This window comes from Hemicordylus capensis, chromosome 16 (genome assembly GCF_027244095.1).
Source record: "Hemicordylus capensis ecotype Gifberg chromosome 16, rHemCap1.1.pri, whole genome shotgun sequence".
Lineage (NCBI taxonomy): Eukaryota > Metazoa > Chordata > Lepidosauria > Squamata > Cordylidae > Hemicordylus > Hemicordylus capensis.
Genome location: NC_069672.1, coordinates 2,105,583 through 2,125,854, shown reverse-complemented (window position 1 = coordinate 2,125,854; position 20,272 = coordinate 2,105,583). Strand labels below are relative to the sequence as shown.

At 50.8% G+C, this 20,272-nt stretch overlaps 1 protein-coding gene across 8 annotated transcripts in view; it reads left to right on the top strand.

Moving 5' to 3' along the window:
• KCNAB2 (potassium voltage-gated channel subfamily A regulatory beta subunit 2) overlaps window positions 1-20,272 on the top strand; it is a 159,965-nt gene that overhangs the window by 40,140 nt on the left and 99,553 nt on the right. For all 8 annotated transcript variants that reach the window (XM_053280701.1, XM_053280696.1, XM_053280698.1 and 5 more), the window contains one exon: window positions 17,798-17,917. In XM_053280701.1, coding sequence (XP_053136676.1) covers window positions 17,841-17,917 — 77 coding nt within the window. In that variant the 5' untranslated portion in view covers window positions 17,798-17,840. The remainder of the gene's footprint in view (window positions 1-17,797; window positions 17,918-20,272) is intronic.

Sequence of the window (20,272 nt, the reverse complement as noted above, 5' to 3'; positions counted from 1 at the left end):
AATTCCCATTGACTCAAGGTTTCATTATTTGCAATTTCTATATTCGCGCCTATAGACGAGAACGGAGTCCCCACGAATAACGAGAGGCACCTGTACAGTGTTCCCTCTAACAGGGATTCCCAGATGTTGTTGACTACAACTCCCAGAATTCCCAGCATCAATTGCCTTTGCTTGGAGATTCTAGGAGTTGTAGTCATCAACATCTGGGAATCCCTCTTAGAAGGGAACGCTGCACCTGTATAGCCGATTTGCATAAATGCTGAAAGGGAACATAGGCAGCTGCCATATACTGAATCAGGCCATAGGTCCATCTAGCTCAGGATTGACTACCCAGACTGGCAGCGGCTTCTCCCAGGTTGCAGGCAGGAATCTCTCTCAGCCCTATCTTGGAGATGCTGCCAGGGAGGGAACTGGGAACCTTCTTCTCTTTCCAGACCAGCCCCTAAGGGAATATCTGACAGTGCTCACACTTCTAGTCTCCCATCCACATGCTCCAAGGTTGCCTGGAACATAGGAACCTAGGAAGCTGCCGTGTACTGAGTCGGACCATTTTTCATGCCTAGCTCTCCTTTCTTAAGAGGCGCAGATGGGTGTTCAATGGGGAGTGGGTGTGTTGTGCAGAACTGAGTTCTTTGTTGGGGCAGAAACTCAGGGGGTCATAAGCACATAAGCACAGCCCTACTGGATGAGGCCCCAGGAGACCCATCTAGTCCAGCCTGTTTCCCACAGTGGCCCACCAGATGCCTCTAGGAAGCCAGTAGGTCAGCAGTGAGGACGTGCCTTCTCTCTTGCTGCTGCTCCCCTGCAGTGGCATCTTGAGTGGCATCCTGCCTCTGAGGCTGGAGGTGGCCCACAGCCACCAGACTGGTAGCCATTGACAGACCTGTCCTCCATGAATCTGTCTAAGTCCCTTTTTAAAACCATCCAAGCTGGTGGCCACCACCACATCCCATGGCCAAGAATTCCATAGATTGTCTTGTTCTTGCCCCATGTTTATTAATACATACATAAATAAATCTCTTTTTTTTAACATGCCATTTTATTTCCCTGGGCTGCTGAGGTGGGCCCTCGGTGCGACAGCGTCCCCAGACGCAGTGGGCCTCATCCTGCGCCCCCTTCCCCACCAACCCCAGCTGTATCTTGTAGAAAAGGGTGCCGGATGGGATGCCAAGCCATTCCGAGTTTCCTGGTTGCACTTGACTGGCAATTGCTGGCGGGGCCAAGGAAACCCGGCGCACACCATGACGTCATGGCAGGGCTTGTAGCATGGCGCCAGAGCACCTGCCTCGCATGCAGAAGGTCCTGCGTTCGAATCCCGAAACCTCCAACTGCTGGGGGGAAGATCCTGGAACTTGAGAGGCTGGAGGTCCACCGTCACCCACCTGAGCAGAGAGCAATTGGGCTTGATAGCTAGATCAGGCTTCCTTCTCAGGTGTGTGTGTGTAAGCACCAACACCTGGCCCCCCACGCGGCCGTTTCTGGAGGGCATGCGGTCTCTGCTGCACCTGCCGCCATTTCCCCGGCCAGGAAGGGGAGCATCGCCCCATTTGTGCCACCGAGAACAAAACTCTTTCCGCTCACCGGTGATTAGAATTAGAGGGAGCTCTGAGCTAGACGGATGGTCTGACTCTAGAGGGAGAGAGCCAAGGCTTCTCGGAGCCAGCTTGAATCGTCCCCTTTGCTAAGCAAGGCCTGCCTTGGTTTGCAGTTGCATGGGAGACTGCATGTAAGCACGGTAAAATACTCCCCATGGCTCAGTGGAGGAGCATCCCCATGCTTGCGGATTGGTCCATTGAGCTCAGTATTGTCTGCTCTGACTGGCAGCATTCCCCCACGGTTTACATAGGAAGCTGCCATATACTGAGTCAGATCCATCTAGCTCAGGATTGGTCCATCTAGCTCAGGATTGTCTTCACAGACTGGCAGCGGCTTCTCCCAGGTTGCAGGCAGGAGTCTCTCTCAGCCCTGTCTTGGAGATGCTGCCAGGGAGGGAACTTGGAACCTTCTGCTCTTCCCAGAGCGGCTCCATCCCCGAAGGGGACTATCTTCCAGTGCTCACACTTCTAGGCTCTCATCCATATGCAACCAGGGTGGACCCTGCTTAGCTAAGGGGACCCATCCTGCTTGCTACCACAAGACCAGCTCTCCTCTCCTTAAAAGCATCTGAAATAGGAGCATAGGAAGCTGCCATAGACTGAGTCAGACCCTTGGTCCATCTAGCTCAGTATTGCCTACACAGACTGGCAACAGCTCTCCAAGGTTGCCTGGAACATAGGAACCTAGGAAGCTGCCGGGTACTGAGTCAGACCGTTTTTCAGGTGGTTTTTTTCCATGCGACTGTTCCCCTACTGTTTACAACATTCTGGAAAGCGCCCTGGAGAAGGGGCAGAAGCGGGCAACCCAGATGACCAGGGGTCTGGAGCACCTTCCTTGTGAGGCAAGGCTACAGCATCTGGGGCTCATTTATTCTATTTATTTATTTTATTTATATGCCGCCTGATTCCAAAGGCTCTAGGCGGTTCACAAAATAAGCACAAGAAAAACAAAATAAAACAAACTGTAGGAAACAGCCATTTAAAATTTTAAAACATTGAGAGATTATTAAAATAATGTCGGAGCCGTTTTTGGAAGGGTGGAATATAAATCAAATACATCAAATAAAAAAAATAAAAGCCTGGCTAAATAAAATGTGTCTTAAGGGCTGGGTTGGCAAAGATGTTAAACCACAATTGTCTTTAGGGAGCTCATTTTAGCTTGGAAGAGAAGCGACTAAGGGGAGACATGATTGAGGTGTATAAAATTATGTGTAGAGGAAGTGGTCAGAGAGAAATTTCTCTCCCTCTCTCACCCCACTAGAACCAGGGGTCACCCCATGAAACTGAAGGCTGGGGAATTTAGGACCAACACGAAGATGCACTTTTTCACCCAGCGCATAATTACTCTATGAAATTATTTGCCATGGGATGTGGCAGTGGCCAGCAGTTTGGATGGCTTTAAGAGTGGCTTAAAGACAAAATCATGGTGGATGGGACTATCAGTGGCTACTAGTCTGGTGGCTGTGGGCTACCTCCAGCCTCAGAGGCACGATGCCTCTCGATCCCAGTTGCAGGGGAGCAACAGCAGGAGAGAAGACATGCACAGACCTCTTGCCTGTGGGCTGCTCCCCAAAAGCATCTGGTGGGCCACTGTGGGAAACAGGATGCTGGGCTAGTTGGGTCTTCTTCGGCCTGATCCAGCAGGGCTGTTCTTAGGTTCTTAGACTGCCATTTTTGACAAGGTTAGAAACAGTTGGAGAAAGGGGCTCCCCCGTTTCTTGCGGTCTGCATTTCCCAGTGCAATTGCCAGAAGACCCGCCTCTCTCCGATGCCCTCTGCCCGTGTGACGGAAAAGGGTCTGAGGGAAGAGAGAGGGCTGGTTCATGGACTAAGCCTAGGTTTGTGGATCCCAGTGAAGCTGCCTTCTACTGAGTCAGGCCCTTGGTCCACCTAGCTCAGTATTGTCTACCCTGACTGGCAGCATCTCTCCCAAGGTCCAGGCTGGAGTCTCTCCCAGCCCCACCTGGAAAGGCTGCCAGGGACTTAACCTGGGACCTTCTGCATGCCAAGCAGATGCTCTACCACTCAGAGAGAGGAGAGCCGGTCTGGTGGTAGCAAGCATGACTTGTCCCCATAGCTAAGCAGGGTCCACCCTCGTTGCATTTGAATGGGAGACTAGAAGTGTGAGCACATGGGTAAGATATTCCCCTCAGGGGATGAAGCCGCTCTGGGAAGAGCATCCAGGTTCCAAGTTCCCTCTCTGGCAGCATCTCCAAGATAGGGCTGAGAGAGACTCCTGCCTGCCACCTTGGAGAAGCTGCTGCCAGTCTGTGAAAACAATACTGAGCTAGATAGACCAATGGTCTGACTCAGTATATAGCAGCTTCCTATGTTTGGGCTGGCTTCTTGATGCAAAGGAAATTTGTCAAGGCCTGATGTAGCTGCAGTAAAATGTCCTTAAAAGATCCTTGGGGGTTACTGTTGTGCCCCAAGGGACCCCACCCTGCCTCACTGACTCCCGCTTGCAAAGACAGGGAAATTTTCAGCGCCGTGAGTTGATGTTGAGAAGTCCTCGGGCCAAAGACAGAAGATCTGTTTCTCTCCTGAGCCCTCTGTCCATGTGGCAGGAAAGGATCTAAGGGAAGAGAGGGAATTGGTGGTGATCCCAAATCGTGGTTGGCTAGTGAGCGATGCCTAGATTTGTGGACCACTGCGCCAGAAGCACTCACGGCCGGAGCAATCAATTCCGGGCTCAGCATGCCAGCAGACCAACTTCCTATGTTCATTTGCAGACGTGTGTATTTAGTCCACAGATGTGCAGAATTGTGGGATTTGCTAAGCCAGTGGTTTTCAAACATGGGTCCCCAGATTGGCTGTTGGGGCTGGGGTTGGTGTTGGGAGTTGTCGTTGAGCAACATCTGGACTACCAGTTTGAGAACCTCTGGCGTAAACGCCACAGCGCTCACACAGCTTGTTCCTTGCACAGTCGCTCAGTGTGACTTTTTGTAGCCTTAAAAACTGCAGGCGCAGGTACTGTGTAGGCAGCCTTACAGTGACAGGACTACAGCACGACTGGGATCAGAACAATTATGCATAAGGACTGAAATATTTATGCAGCAACTCTACATAGGAACATCAGAAGCTGCCATATACTGAGTCAGACCCTTGGTCCGTTGAGCTCAAGATTGGAAAAGCCAGGGAGGGAACTTGGAACCTTCTGCTCTTCTCAGAGCAGCTCCATCCCCTGAGGGGAATCTCTTCCAGGGCTCATACATCAAGTCTCCCATTTATATGCAACCAGGGCAGACCCTGCTTAGCTAAGGGGACAAGTCACGCTTGCTACCACCAGACCAACTCTCCTCTCCTTAAAAGCATCTGAAATAGGAACATAGGAAGCTGCCATATACTGAGTCAGACCCTTGGTCCATCTAGCTCAGTATTGTCTTCCCAGACTGGCAGCGGCTTCTCCGAGGTTGCAGGCAGGAGTCTCTCTCAGCCCTATCTTGGAGACGTTGCCAGGGAGGGAACGTGGAACCCAGATGCTCTTCCTGGACTTGATGTGTGAGCACTGCAAGATATTCCCCTCAGGGGATGGAGCCGCTCTGGGGAGAGCAGAAGGTTCCCAGTTCCCTCCTTGGCAGCATCTCCAAGATAGGGCTGATAGAGATTCCTGCCTGCAACCTTGGAGAAGCCGCTGCCAGTCTGTGAAGAGAATACTGAGCTAGATAGACCAAGGGTCTGACTCAGTATATGGCAGCTTCCTATGTTCCTTTCCTATGTTCCCAGAGCGGCTCCATCCCCTATCTTACAGCACTCACATTTCTAGTCTTCCGTTCATATGCAACCAGGGCTGACCCTGTTTAGCAAACCAAACTAATACAGGGTGGAGAGACGATCTTGTGGTACCAAGCATGAATTTTTGCCTTTGCTAAGCAGGGTTCCTTGGTTTGCGTTTGGGTGGGTGACGACGTGCTAGTGCTCATCTGCTGTACGATATTCCCCATTAGGGCAGGGCTTCTTAACCGTGGGTCCTCAGATGTTGTTGGACTACAACTCCCATCACCCCCCTTAGCCACAGAGGCCATGGATTGGGGTGATGGGATTTGTAGTCCAGCAGTATCCGGGGACCCAAGGCTAAGAAACTGCTGCCAGTCAGTGCAGACAATCCTGAGGTTGCTGGACCAAGGGTCTGACTCAGTTTGGCAGCTTCCTATGTACCAGTGCACTCCAACCGGAGTTGAGAAGGAAGGACTCCCTGATGTGCCCACGAGCAGAAAGCTGTTTTCCTTCCCGCTTATTAAAATTCATGCTTCTATAAATCTCGGCTGCTGCTAGATATTTTTGGCTTTCCTTGACATCCCACCATTTCTCAGCCTGGAGAAAACGAGTTAACAATGTGAGATCTCTTCACGCAAGAGGAATTTCTGCCTACTGACATTTCAATTCCGCGCTTAGCCTCTTAGCTGGGGGGGACGGGTTAGTTTGGCTGGTTACCGCCAGTGGATATGCAACTTTTTCTCCCCCTCCTCAGATGCAAAGCCCAAACAAAAGGCAGAGAGAGAGTATGGGGCATGGAGGGGAGAAGAGCGTGGAAATGCAGTGGCATTTTAAAGACTCTGCAGAGCTCTGCGTGGAGTAGACGGAAGTGCCGTGACTTCTGACTGCACTGGGCTACTTTCTGGACAGAGCTTCATTCAGTCTTAGGAGCACTGTGTTCGAATCCTGACTCTGACAGGGAAGTGGGACTGGTCCCCCAACCCATTTGTGAGGCTGGATTATTTATTTATTGAATTTATATACCGCCTTATTAGTATTATTATTATTATTTAATTATTATTTATTATTAATAATTATTATATATAAATCTCTAGACCGGTGTACAGAATTAAAACATAACCTAAAAAATAAAACATTTAAAATCCATAAAAAGATAAAAATAATAGATAAAAACACATTCAAATTTTTAAAAAAAACAGATTTCAGTTAAAAGCCCGGGGAAATAGGTATGTCTTCAGGGTCCCCCTGAAAACAAATAGAGATGCTCTTATTTCATCAGGGAGCACGTTCCAAAGCCCTGGGGCAGACACAGCGAAGGCCCAGTCGCGAGTTGCCACCAAACGAGTTGGCGGCAACCATAACTGGAACATCTCCAGATGATCCATTTGTGAGGCTGAATTACTGCTCCCAAGATGCAGGCTGGAGCTCAGGCTGGTATAGAAGCCACACCCGTCTCGTAATCCCTTCGTCCCAGAGGGGAGTAGGCTGCCTTTTCATGGAATTGTAAAATGTCAGCCTTGGAAGGGACTTGGAGGTCTTCTAATCCACCCCGCTGCTCAGTGCGGGAATCTGCCCCAGGACCCCTGATGGATAGCTGTCCAGTTGGTTTGAAACATCCCATGAAAACGCCACTACATGAGGCAGGCGGTTCCACCGTCCAACAGCCTTTACGCTTAGAGGATTCTTCCTAATACCTTGCCCAGATCTGCTTCCTTGTAGTTCTCGGTTCTAGTCCTGCCCTCCGAAGCATCAGAGAGCAATTCAGCCCCTGCTTTGTGGCAATCTTCCAGATCTTAGAAGATGGCTCTCATAACTGCCTCCCCCCGCCCTAGTCTTCTCACCTGCAGGTTAAATGCCCCCCGGTTGTCCCTCATAGGGCTTGGTTTCCAGAGTCCCTCTCCAGATGCTCGGAGGCACTCTTCTTTGTTTCTGTGCCTGTTCCAGGAGAAACAAAGGCAGAATTGCCTAATCGGTCACTCCACCCCCGCCAATCCATATTTTTCTGGTTTATGATGTGAGGGATATATTTACAATCCTAATCCACGGTGAGTATTCTCCTCTCCGACCCTGTGAGTCTGCATACACAAAGATCGGCTTTCCGGGTGTGTAAAAGAGCAAGAATTATCTGCTCCGAAAGGGACTTCCCACAATCTGCTGCCATGCATAATTCTATACACCTCTGTCCTGTCCCACCCTGACCCGCCTTCTTTCTAAACAAAAAAGGCCCAGAGATTGTAGTCTTTCCTTACATTTATTTATTTATTTGGCATCTTTTTATACCGCCCGAACATTACGTCTCTGGGCGGTTTGCCACAAAATAAAAAACAGAAAGTGAAACATTCGTTAAAACACAAACAAAAAGTTTAAAACATTACAACAATTTGAAAATTCCAAAACAAATATTTTAAAACGGTATTAAAACAATATTGATTAAAAGCCTGGGTGAACAGATGCTTCTTTAAAGACTTTTTAAAAAATTGTCAGAGATGAGGAGGCTCTTCTTTCAGCAGGGAGAATGTTCCAAAGCTTTGGGGCAGCAACGGAGAAGAAGGCCTGTCCCTGAGTAGCCACCAGATGAGCTGGTGGCAAATGCAGACGGACCTCTCCTGATGATCTCACTGGGCGGTGGGGTTCACGACGAAGAAGACGTTCTCTTAAAAACCCAGGGCCCAAGCTGTTTAGGGCTTTATTGATTACAAGTGAATTTTGGCCCGTTGAATAACGGGCGCTAGTAATGGCGCTCCTGGCCCCCCGCCGCCATTCCCCCTCCCTCCACCGTACGCCCCCCCTACCTTTAAGGGCCAAATCGGCCCAGGCACTTGCCCCCACCAGGCCGGGGAGACGGAGGCCGGGACCGGGGACGGAGCGGAGGCCATGTAACTTTAAAAAAAAAATTGCTCCCGCGGCCGACGCCGCCGACCGCCCACCCTCCCTCCCAGCTGCCGAGTCCCTCTTACCCTGGCCGACTGCTGTCGGCCGAAGACTGCCCTCAATTTAAGAGGCAGAGAGGAGCTCGCAAGCAGAGCTCCTCTCTGTGCAAAGCCTCTTGCCGAACTGCCGCTTTGGGCACAAGGGACGCAAGCGCCCAAAGCGGCAGTTCGGCAAGAGGCTTTGCACAGAAAGGAGCTCTGCTTGCAAGCTCCTCTCTGCCTCTTAAATTGAGGGCTGTCTTCGGCCGACAGCAGTCGGCCAGGGTAAGGGGGACTCGGCAGCTGGGAGGGAGGGTGGGCGGTCGGCGGCGTTGGCGGCGGGAGTAAATTTTTTTTTTAAAGTTACATGGCCTCCGCTCCGCCCCCGGCCTCCATCTATTTTGGCCGAGGCGGCGGCTCTGCCGCCACCTTGGTCACTTTCCCCCGCCGCCACCTCTCCGGCTTCTTCGGGGCGGCCGCTTCTGGCCGCCCAAGATGGCTGCCGGTGCCGGCGAGCGTGTCTCCCTTGCCCTGTTCTGGGCCTGCACTTCACGCAGGCGCAGAACAGGGCAGGGAGGCACGGACACACGCTTGGTGTCCGTCCACGGACGGACACCAAGCGTTTTATTAGAGAGGATAACCAACACCTTGTATTCTGCCCGGGAACATATCGGCAGCCAGAGTCGCTCCAGCCCCCTGAACCTTTTGGTTGCCCTTTTTGGTGGTGGCCCCCCAACACTGGGGGTTCAGCTGCCCCCCAAACCTTTTTTCATCCAGACAGGCTGAAATGACCTTTTCTCTTCTCCAAAGAGTTTTGCTGGGTGATTGATTCATGCAGGTTTGCTGTTCTCTGTTGAAACTATGGCATAATTTGCCGTCAGATCTTCCTGTTCAGTTCAATTCCAGATTTTATTCCCCATCCCCACCTCAAACTGTGTTGGCCCTTCAGTCATTTGGGGCTTTTCAGTTTAGGAAAAAGGCAAGGAAGGGGGCGGCCTCTTGTAGGCTTATAAAATTATCCCTGGTGTGGAGATTGTGGATAGAAAGTAAGGACTTCTTCACACAGTCTGTCATTAATCTGTAGAATTCTCTGCTGTGGGATCAGTGTTCCCTCTAAGGCAGGGGTTCTCAACCTTGGGTCCCCAAATGTTGATGGACTTCAACTCCCATAATCCCCAACCAAAGGCCATTGAGGCTGGGGATTATGGGAGCTGAAGTCCAAGAACATCTGGGGACCCAAGGTTGAGAATCCCTGGTCTAAGGCGTGCGCACACAAGTTTTTAAAATGTCCGCTCAGTTAATTCTAGATCCCGCTCAGATAGAATCAGGAGGGTCCCACTCTGAATGCAGGTGCACACAGACTGCCTCAACACTGCTGCCCAGAACAAAGTTCATTCCACACGCAGATGAAAAAAAACACTGCATGGGATGTGCTGGCCGCCAGCTTCGGATGGCTTGGGTTTGGACAAATTCATGGAGAAGAGGTCTGCCCATGATGGCTACAGGCTACCGCCAGGATCAGAGAAGCCAGGATGCCATTGGAGACCAGCCACAGGGAAGCAGTGGCACCAGAGGGGGCCTTCATCTCCTGGTGGTGTGGCTTCCCAGGGTATCTGTCGTGATACCTTGGCCCTGACCTAGATACGAGACACATTTCAGACTGGCTTTCGGGCGGGCTATGGGGTGGAGACTGCCTTGGTCGGCCTGATGGATGATCTCCAATGGGGAGTTGACAGAGGAAGTGTGACTCTGGTCCTTTTGGACCTCTCGGTGGCTTTTGATACTATTGACCATAGTATCCTTCTGGAGCGTCTGAGGGGGTTGGGAGGCACTGCTTTGCACTGGTTCCACTCTTACCTCTTGGGCAGATTCCAGATGGTGTCCCTTGGAGACTGTTGTTCTTCAAAATCTGAACTTCGGTATGGTGTCCCTCAGGGCTCCGTATTGTCTCCAGTGTTGTTTAACATCTACATGAAATCGCTGGGAGAGATCATCAGGAGATTTGGTGCAGGGGGTTATCAGTATGCTGATGACACCCAAATCTTTTCCTCCATGACAACATCATCAGGAGAAGGTATAACCTTCCTAAATGCCTGCCTGGAGGTGGTGATGGGCTGGATGAGGGATTTATTTTATTTATTTATTTTACATACTCTTATACCGTCCAAAACGTACGGCTCTGGGCATAACGTCTCAACAAACTGAGACGGAATCCAGATAAGACAGAGGTACTTATTGTGCGGGTTCAGGAGATGATTTTGATCTGCCTGTTCTGGATGGGGTCACACTTCCCCAGAAGGAACAGGTACACAGTCTGGGGGTGCTTCTGGACACACACCTCTCCCTGGTGTCCCAGGTTGAGGCAGTGGCCAGAAGTGCCTTCTCTCTGCTTCAGTTGATATGCCAGCTGCATCCATTTCTTGAGATAAATGACCTCAGAACAATGGTACATCTGCTGGTTGCCTCCAGACTTGACTACTGTAATGCGCTCTATGTGGGGCTGCCTTTGTACGTAGTCTGGAAACTGCAGTTGGTCCAGAGTGCGGCAGCCAGGTTGGTCTCTGGGTCGTCTCTGAGAGACCATATCACTTCTGCCTTGAAACAGCTTCACTGGCTACCAATAGGTTTCCAGGCAAAATACAAGGTGCTGGTTATAACCTATAAAGCCCTAAACAGCTTAGGCCCTGGGTATTTAAGATGATGTCTAGCGTGGGAGTAACTTGCCTAGAGAGCAAGAGGTTGCTGGTTCAAATCCCCGCTGGTATATTTCCCAGACTATGTGGGGGAACACCTATATCGGGCAGCAGCGATATAGTAAGATGCTGAAAGGCATCATCTCATACTGTGCGGGAGGAGGCAGTGGTCAACCCTTCCTGTATTCTACCAAAGACAACCACAGGGCTCTGTGGTTGCCAGGAGCCGACACCGACTCAAGGGCACAACTTTACCTTGACTTTCTTCTTCTCTATGAGCCTGACTATCCAGAAAGGTTCGTCTGCAGTTGCCACCGGCTTGTCTGGTGGCTACTCAGGGATGGGCCTTCTCCCTTGCTACCCTGAGGCTTTGGAAGGTGCTCCCTGCTGAAAGAAGAGCCTCCCCATCTCTGACAACTTTTAAGAAGGCAGTTAAGGCACATTTGTTCACCCAGGCCTTTAATCAGATAGTGCCTTTAGTTTTAACATTGTTTTAAATTTTGAGTTCTTGTAATGTTTTAAACTTTTTAAATTTATTTTGTTGTTTTGTTTTGTTGTATTGTTTTGTTGTAAACCAGGCAGGGACCTGCGTTTTGGGCGGTGTACAAATATGTTTAAATAAATTAATTAATCCGGTGGGCCGCTGTGGGAAACAGAGTGCCAGGCTCGAAAGGCCTTGGGTTTGCTCTAGCAAGCCTGTTCTTGTGTACAGTTTTGCTAACAGTAGGGCTGTACATTGGATGGCTGCAGAATATCACGGACTTGGAGAGGAGAGCTGGTCTTGTGGTAGCAAGCATGACTTGTCCCCTTAGCTAAGCAGGGTCTGCCCTGGTTGCATCTGAAAGGGAGACTAGAAGTGTGAGCAGCACTGGAAGAGATTCCCTCTCTTAAGGAATGAAGCTGCTCAGGGAAAAGCAGAAGGTTCCCAGTTCCCTCCCTGGCAGCATCTCCAGGAGAGGGCTGAGAGAGATTCCTGCCTGCAACCTTGGAGAAGCCGCTGCCAGTCTGTGTAGACCAGGGATTCTCAAGGTTGGGTCCCCAGATGTTATTGGACTTCAACTCCCATAATTCCCAACTAAAGGCCACTGGGGCTGGGGATTATGGGAGCTGATGTCCAATAACATCTGGGGACCCAACCTTGAGAATCCCTGGTGTAGACAATACTGAGCTAGATGGATCAAGGGTCTGACTCAGTATATGGCAGCTTCCTATGTTCTTCCTATGTGCACTTAACAGAGCATTCTCAGTTGATCTTGGAGGTTGTGGTGGATCAAAAAGGTGAAGGCAGCCACTGAGGGATGCTGGATTCAAGCCCCCGGGGACTTCCTATGCCCTCTGAAACATCCTATGCCCTCCGAAACATAGTTTTTATGGTTATCTAAAATTAATGTAACCTGATTCTCATCAGGGTATCAACATATAAACCCCTCCACAGAAGCTGTCTTAAGAGTCCGTGTATTGCTCTGAGTGACTCTGGACTGGTCATGAATCTCTCAGCCTAACCTACCTCACAGGGTTGTTGTGAGGATAAAAATAACCATGTACGCCACTCTGAGCTCCTCGGAGGAAGAGCGGGATACAAGTGTAAACATAAAAATAAATATTTATATACCGCTTTTGGACAAACAAAAATCTCAAGGCAGTTTGCATAGAATAAATAATAAGTCAATAATAAGGTGGTCCTCAATCCCAAAAGGGTGCACAATCTAAAAGAAACACAGAGTTAAAAGCGGCAGCAGTCACTGGAGGGGTGCTGTGCTGGGGCTGGATAGGGCCAGTTGCTCCCCACCTGCAAAACAGAAGAGAATCGCCACTTGGAAAGGTGCCTCTTTGTCTAGTTAGCAAGGGGTCGAAGCCCTCCGAGCACCTTTCCAACTATACGAGGGGTTATAACCAGCCACAATTTATTGATCTCCAGCCACAATTTATGGTGGTTGGGGGTCATGGGAGTTGTAGTTCAACAGCAGCAGTAGTTGTAGTGGGGTGATGGGAGTTGTAGTTCAGCAGCAGGCCACATTTGTCCCCACCCCATAACATTCTGTTATTGCCAAGAAGCCCCACTCCCCCAGCCCCTGGTCCCTCCACTCCTCTCTTAGCCCTTGGGTTGGCCACTGAAGGTCTGGATTTGGCCACTGGGTCCTCCAGTTGCCGGTTCCAGCGGCTGCTCGGTTCTGTGGTTCTTCACCATGCTGGTCTGACTGCAGAGCCCCCTTAGGTGGGGATGCCATGAATATCGGCAGTGTGTGGCCGCGGAAGTGAATACCACGTTCGCAGGAAATGATGTCCTGCAGGGAGCAGATTCTGGCGTATCACCAGTTTCTTCAGTGGGGAAAGTGGGAAACCTAGAAATGGGATGTGTGAGTCCATGCCCCAGCAAGGGAACAGCGGCGAAGGAGCCCTCACCCCACAGACTTCCCAACGCTCCAAAATATCCATATCTTTATTTCGGTCTTTGGCCACCATAAGGTAGACGGAGACATAGGAGCTGTGAAATTAGCAACTACAGGTGGACCTCGGTATTCACAGGGGTTCCAGGAGAGACTCCGACCTGAAACCTTGGAGGAGCCTCCACCAGAGTGTAGAAAATCCCCTGGGGTGGAAAGCATGACTTATCCCCTTTGCTAAGCAGGGCCCTCCCTGGTTTGCATTTGAAAGGGATACTGCATAGGAACATAGATGGAGATGCTGCCAGGAAAGGAACAAAGGAGCATAGGGAGCTGCCATATACTGAGTCCATTGGGCTATCTAGCTCAGTATTGACTTCACAGACTGGCAGCAGCTTCTCCAAGGTTGCAGGCAGGAATCTCTCTCAGCCCTATTTTGGAGATGCTGCCAGGGAGGGAATTTGGAACCTCCTGCTCTTCCCAGAGTGGCTCCAGGATCCCCTGAGGGGAAGATCTTCCAGTGCTCACACTTCTAGTCTCCCATTCATGTGTAACCAGTGCTGACCCTGCTTAGGTAAGGGGACATGTCATCCTTGTGACTACGCTTCTCTATTTTCTTCGTTATCTCCTTCACTCCAAGGGTTCTTCAGGGACAGGGGTGAACACGGCCCCTTTCTCCCCTAGGTACGTCTCTGCCTTAGGGGGTGGGGGTACTCTGGGAAGAGCACCGGCCTGCTTGCAATACGGAGGGTTCCCAGTTCCCTCCCTGGCAGCATCTCCAAGAGAGGGCTGAGAGAGATTCCTGCCTGCAACCTTGGAGAAGCCGCTGCCACTCTGGGTAGACAGTCCTGAGCGGGGTGGACCAAGGGCCTGACTCAGGATATGGCAGCTTCCTCTGCTCCTGTCTGCTGCAGTTGTCTGGATCTGCACTGCAAAGAACTGCAAGCTGTGTTTTCAAAGAAGCATCCAGGAGGACATGCAGTACCAATGTGCAGGGAGGTGGAGACGTCTCTGAGAACAAAGGGACCAATTTAGCACATTCCTAGGATTACCCTCTCTTTTTTGGCCATCAGTGTGTCGCTCTTAAAACGACCTCTGCGAGCACCTGCAGAAACCTCCATCTGAGTGTGGAGGTGTTGACGGCGTCAGACCAGCTGGCCACAAGCAGCTTGCCCCAGCTGCAGGACTTTCCGACTGAATGCAGTGTGCCCAACGGCTAGTGAATCTGTTCTGATTTCCTCCCCTACCCTGCACCTGCCCCCACTTATTGGCCCTAGGAAATGTCTCCGGTGCTGTGAGTGCCTTTGCCTGTGCAAGGCGCGGAGTCTCATGAAAGAAAGGAAATCAACAGCCCTGTTCCCGACTCCAAATATAGAACTTGGAGGGTGTGTGTGTGTGTGTGTGTGTGTGTGTAAAACATGTGGCAAAAAAGGCAGAGGTGATTCCGGCAGGGGCAGAGTCTTTACCATGGAGGCAGTTGGCTGAGAATGAGGAGGTATTTCTGAGGGCTTACAAAGCAAAGTGAAATTCCATTGCCCCCCCCCCTTGTCACCTGACAAGCTATTGAATCAGCCTGGATAGGGTGCCATACCTTCATTCAGCCAGCCACACTGGCGGCGCCCTAGAGCAGCGGCAAATAAGTTTAAAGCACGGGTTCTCAACGTTGGGTCCCCAGTTGTTATTGGACTTCAACTCCCATGATCCCCAATCAAAGGCCTCTGGGGCTGGGGATTATGGGAGTTGAAGTCCAATAACATCTGGGGACCCAACGTTGAGAATCCCTGGTTTAAAGGACCAGTGGTTGCCTCTAGCGATTATCTTCCAGTGTGCATCAAGGATTATGGTCCCGTCTTCAGCATTCCTACGAAGACCCCTGGTGCTTTTGACACACAGTTAACAATCCTTCATATTTCCGGGGGAGTGGGGGTTGCCTGTTTCTCAGACTCTCTTTTCATAATTCATACTATACCTTTTTACTGGGTTATTTTCTCTTCTCAAAATTGCTGCACCATGTTTTCAGCAATGGAGGGGTGTGAAATTAAGGGATGTGTGGGAGTGTTTATGGTTAAATTAGTACAGAGGAAACTCTGGCCTCTGTGTGTGTGTGTGTGTGTGTGTGTGTGTGTGTGCACGTTGTCAAAATGTGAAGAGCTTGCAAAATTAGAAAGGAAAAGGGGAACACAGAAAGAGCTGGCTCCACTGGAGATTGCTGCGTCAGCAGAAGGAGGAACACAACATCAAAGCAAGATCTCCGCAAGTGAAGGCAGATGAGAGATGTCCGTTTAGGGAAACCGAAATATAAAATATTTAAACACATTGATAGGTAGCCTTGGAAGTTCCACAAGTTACTAGCCCTCCAAAGAATATGTGTTCTATTTTTAGTAATGAGTCACAAGCGAGCTGCTGGAATTTTACGGCCAAGGGTCTACTGGGCTTGATTACCCATAAGGCTCAGTGCTTTGTGGTGTGAGGTTCCCAGTGGACAAGTCGTCTTTCCCACCCATACCTGGGTCAGACTCTGTCTGCCATTGCTTCCAGGGAACCCATTGCATCAAGGGTTCTCAAGCTTGGGTGCCCAGATGTTGTGAGACTACAACTCCCATCGGGACACCCCAGCTTGAGAATCTCTGCATTACATGAGAATTCGGTACAGGCTGCAGGATCATCGCAGACTCTGTATCTACATGAATCTAAGGCTACTTTTTTCATAAGAACATGAGAACAGCCCTGCTGCATCAGGCCCAAGGCACTCTGGCACTCTAGTCCAGCCTCCTGTTCCCCACAGTGGCCCACCAGATGCCTCTGGGGAGCCCACAGGCAAGAGGTCTGTGCATGCCCTCTATCTCCTGCTGTGGCTCCCCTGCAACTGGGATTCAGGGGCATATCTTGCCACTGGCAGCAGCTTCTCTCAAGGTTGCAGGCAGGAGTCTCTTTCAGCCCTGTCTTGGAGATGCTGCCAGGGAGGGAACTGAAACCTTCTGCTCTTCCCAGAGTGGCTCCATCCCCTATAAGGGGAATCTCTTCCAGTGCTCACACTTCTAGTCTCCCATTCAAATGCAACCAGGGCAGACCCTGCTTAGCTAACGGGACATGTCATGCTTGCTGCCACAAGACCAGCTCTCCTCTCCAGAGGAGACTTCATGCAAGGAGCATTCTCTTAAAGAAAGAAATGTGAATGGCTCGTAGTCTATTTTGGCTGATCATCTGTGCCGAGTTCTTTGTAAGCTTCCCCAGATAGTCCCCCGAAGGCGTTTCTGATTTGCACCCAGTGGCTGTTTGGAGTTCTGCTGATAAAAGAGGGTGGTGAAGGGAAGGCTAGAGGTCCATAAGGTCCAGGAGAGCTGGTCTTGAGGCCATGAGCATGAATTGCCCCTTTGTTAAGCAGGATCTGCCTTGGTTTGCATTTGGATGGGAGTCTACCGGTGAGCACATATGCTCCTTAGAGGATGGGGCTGTCGCTCGGTGGCAGAGAGCCTGCTTCCTGTGCAGAAGGCTCGATCCCTAGTGGCATCTCCAGCTAGGGCTGGGAGAGACCCCTGCCTGAACCCTTGGAGAGATGCTACCAGTTGGAGCTGGCAGTACTGAACTAGGTGGACCAAGAGTCTGACTCAGTATGAGGCAGCTCCCTTGGTTCCTGTGTTTCACAAGACACTCTTTCCAAAGTGTTTCTGCAGATGACAGGCGCAAAGGATGGTAATGTTGGAGCCTTTTTTGGAGGCCCATCTAGTCCAGCATCCTGTTCACACAGTGGCCCACCTGATGCTTCTGGGAAGCCCACAGGCAAGAGGTGAGGGCATGCCTTCTCTCCTGCTGCTGCTACCCTGCAACAGGGATCCAGAGGCATCTTGCCTCTGAGGCTGGAGGTGGCCCACAGCCACCAGACTAGTAGCCCTTGATAGACCTGTTCTCCATGAATTTGTCTGAGCCCCGTGCTCAGACCAGCCAAGCTAGTGGCCATCGCCACATCCCGTGGCAGAGAGTCCCACAGATTAACGGTGTGCCGTGTGAAAAAGTACTTTTGTCGGCCCTAAATTTCCCAGCCATCAGTTTCATGGGATGACCCCTGGTCCTAGTGTTGTGAGAGAGGGGGGGGGAATCCCCCTCTGTCTCTACTCCATGCATAATTTTATACCCCTCGACCGCATCTCCCCATAGTCGCCCCTTTTCCAAACTAAAGAACTCCGGATGCTGTAGCCTTGCCTCATAAGGAAGCTGCTCCAGGCATCCCGATCATCTGGGATGCCCTCTGGTGCACCTTTCTGTCCATTTACATTGCTGGGGACATCTGTGAAATAGCTCTGTGTCTAGGTTTTGTGCAGCTACCTGGTGTTTGCACAGGTACAGGCACAGCTTTGTTGCACCCCGGCGTCATTAGTCTGGATGTCAGCCACTGGACTTTGCTTTGGCTACAAGGTAAACTGGCCATGTACATGTTGCTCAACTAATCTATTCTCTCTCTCTCTCTCTCTCTCTCTCTCTCTCTCTCTCTCTGCCTTCAGTGGGTGTTGAAAAAACCTGACCTGGAACTGGGAGTCTGGCTCCATGTATCCAGAATCCACCACGGACTCCCCGGCAAGATTCTCGAACCGACAGACGGGCTCCCCAGGCATGATCTACAGGTGAGCTTTCCAAAGCAGCTGCCAGGCATGACCCAGGCTGTGTGTAAGCCAGGATCCTGCTGGAGCGCAGGACAATCACTGGATGTGGTACTGCGTGCAACGCTTTGCTCCCTGGAAAAGTTTTCTTTTTTTACTTTTAAAAGTTTCTAGTCCTCATGCTTGGGAAGGGATGCGTAACGTGTGCGGGTGGCGCCTGCTAGAATCTCTGAAGCCAGAGGAGCTGCTGGGATCAGATTCCCAGGGGTTAGAGTGGGGTGTGAGGGTTGAGTGTTCTGCTTAGCTTCTGTCATGCCCTCAACATTCATCGTACCATGGCAGGGGGCACCTTCTTTCTTCCTTCCCCCCACTGCGCATGCGCAGCATCTGGAGGAAATGTGCGGACAGGTATAAACATCCACAGGTGGAAGCCGGCGGGAAAAGCGCATGAGTGCTGGGGATGGGCAAGTGAGGAGGCTGGATGAGCCCAGAATATCCGTTGGAAGCCCACTCTCGTGCAAGATGAGATCGCAGTGCTTTTCCCTCCCCACCCCACACCGCCCCATTTACTAGCTGAAAGACACCTTCCCCCCCCCCACAGCACAATCAGGAGAGTGGCTGATGCGTTCTCTAGGTTGCGGCCAAGAATGGCTGACGTTGTTGGGGCCGATTCAGCCACAGCCTGACGCCTGCTTGAGGGGACCCCTCTGTTTTCCCCATGTCAAGTGAATGGATTCAATTTGGTCTTGCACGTGGGGGGAGAAGTTTAAGTGTTTTGTTTAGGGCAGGGGGTTCTCAAGCTTGGGTCTCCGGCTAATCAAGGCAGAAGGATTGCCCTCAAACCTGGACGCTGAGTGGCTCAACTTATGTGGACCCCACAGGGTAGTGAATGGTGTCGTAAGAGCAGCCCTGCTGGATCAGGCCCTGCAAGGAGGCCCATCTAGTCCAGCATCCTGTCTCCCACCGTGGCCCACCAGATGCCTCTTAGAAGCCCTCAGGCAAGAGCTGAAGGCAGGTCCCCTCTTCCTCATTGGTGTCTAGAGGCATCTTGCCTCTGAGACAGGAGATGTCACACTGTCTGGAGCACATGAATGCACTGCAGTACATGTACACACACACACACACACACACACACACACACGAAATGTCCTTTAATTTGCACACACCAGAACGGTAGGCATTTCGCTAGTTAATAGTGCTTGAGACGTATGAAGCTCCTGGCATCTTGAACTATTGAGGTTGTGGTTTAATTTTCCAAAAGTCGCTGGGAATTTTGGAACCGCCCTGCCCAGGGAGGGCGGGAGAAGCCTGTTTGCCCTTCACCACATCCCCTTCTGTGCTCTTCCTTCTCTTGGCTGGGCCTCCTTTCCTCCGCATCCTTGCTGTTAGGTGTCTCCCCTCAAAACCAAAGAAACGCCCATTTAATGGAATATCCTAAAGTGATTTTACAATCCTCTAAGTGCAAGAGGCCCTAAAAACTGGTGCTAATAAATCTCGATGCAAAAGTGACTGGTGCAAAATCCAATTCCCTGAGTGAGACCAAGAAAGAGGGGATTTCCTGTCTTGAATTTATCTGTGGCTCTCTGTGGCGTTTGGTCCGGGTTAGGGATGTGTGCCCAGTTCATTCCCACTTGCTGTTTCATCTCAATGTTACTTTGGCTTGTATTAAGTGTACTTCTGTTTCCGCTTCCCCCGATTCTACCATGACGCCTCTAACTCTCTTGGTCTCTTTACCCTGGTGGCGTGGTTTTGCAGACGCAAGGCAGGTTTGTTACAGAAATCTCTCCTTCTGCTGCACTTGAAAACCAAACTAGAATAATATTTATTTGAAGAGGTGGTCTGAGGTTTGTTTGTTTGTTTCGCTGCTGATTAGTAGGGTTGAAATCTTGGTTGGTTGCCAAGTAGGTGATTTGAACTTCCCTGAACTTCTCACCGTTAACTTGACTCCCCATATATAAGGCTTCTCACCTTTTGCACACAGTTCCTTCCCAGGACTGCACTTGGCAACTTGATTACAGACTGTTGTAATCACCCAGTCCTTTAATTCTTAGACTGTCTTATGCTTTAGAGAGGAAAGCTGATCGTGTGGTAGCAAGCATGACTTGCCCCCTTAGCTGAGCAGGGTCTGCTCTGTTGCATATGAATGGGAGACTAGAAGTGTGAGCACTGCAAGATATTCCCCTCAGGGGATGGAGCCGCTCTGGGAAGAGCATCTGAGGTCCCACATTCCCTCCCTGGCAGCATCACCAAGACAGGGCTGAGAGAGAGATTCCTGCCTGCAACCTTGGAGAGGCTGCTGCCAGTCTGGGTAGACAATACTGAGCTAGATGGACCAGTGGTCTGACTCAGTCGATGGCAGCTTCCTAGGTTCCTTTGCTT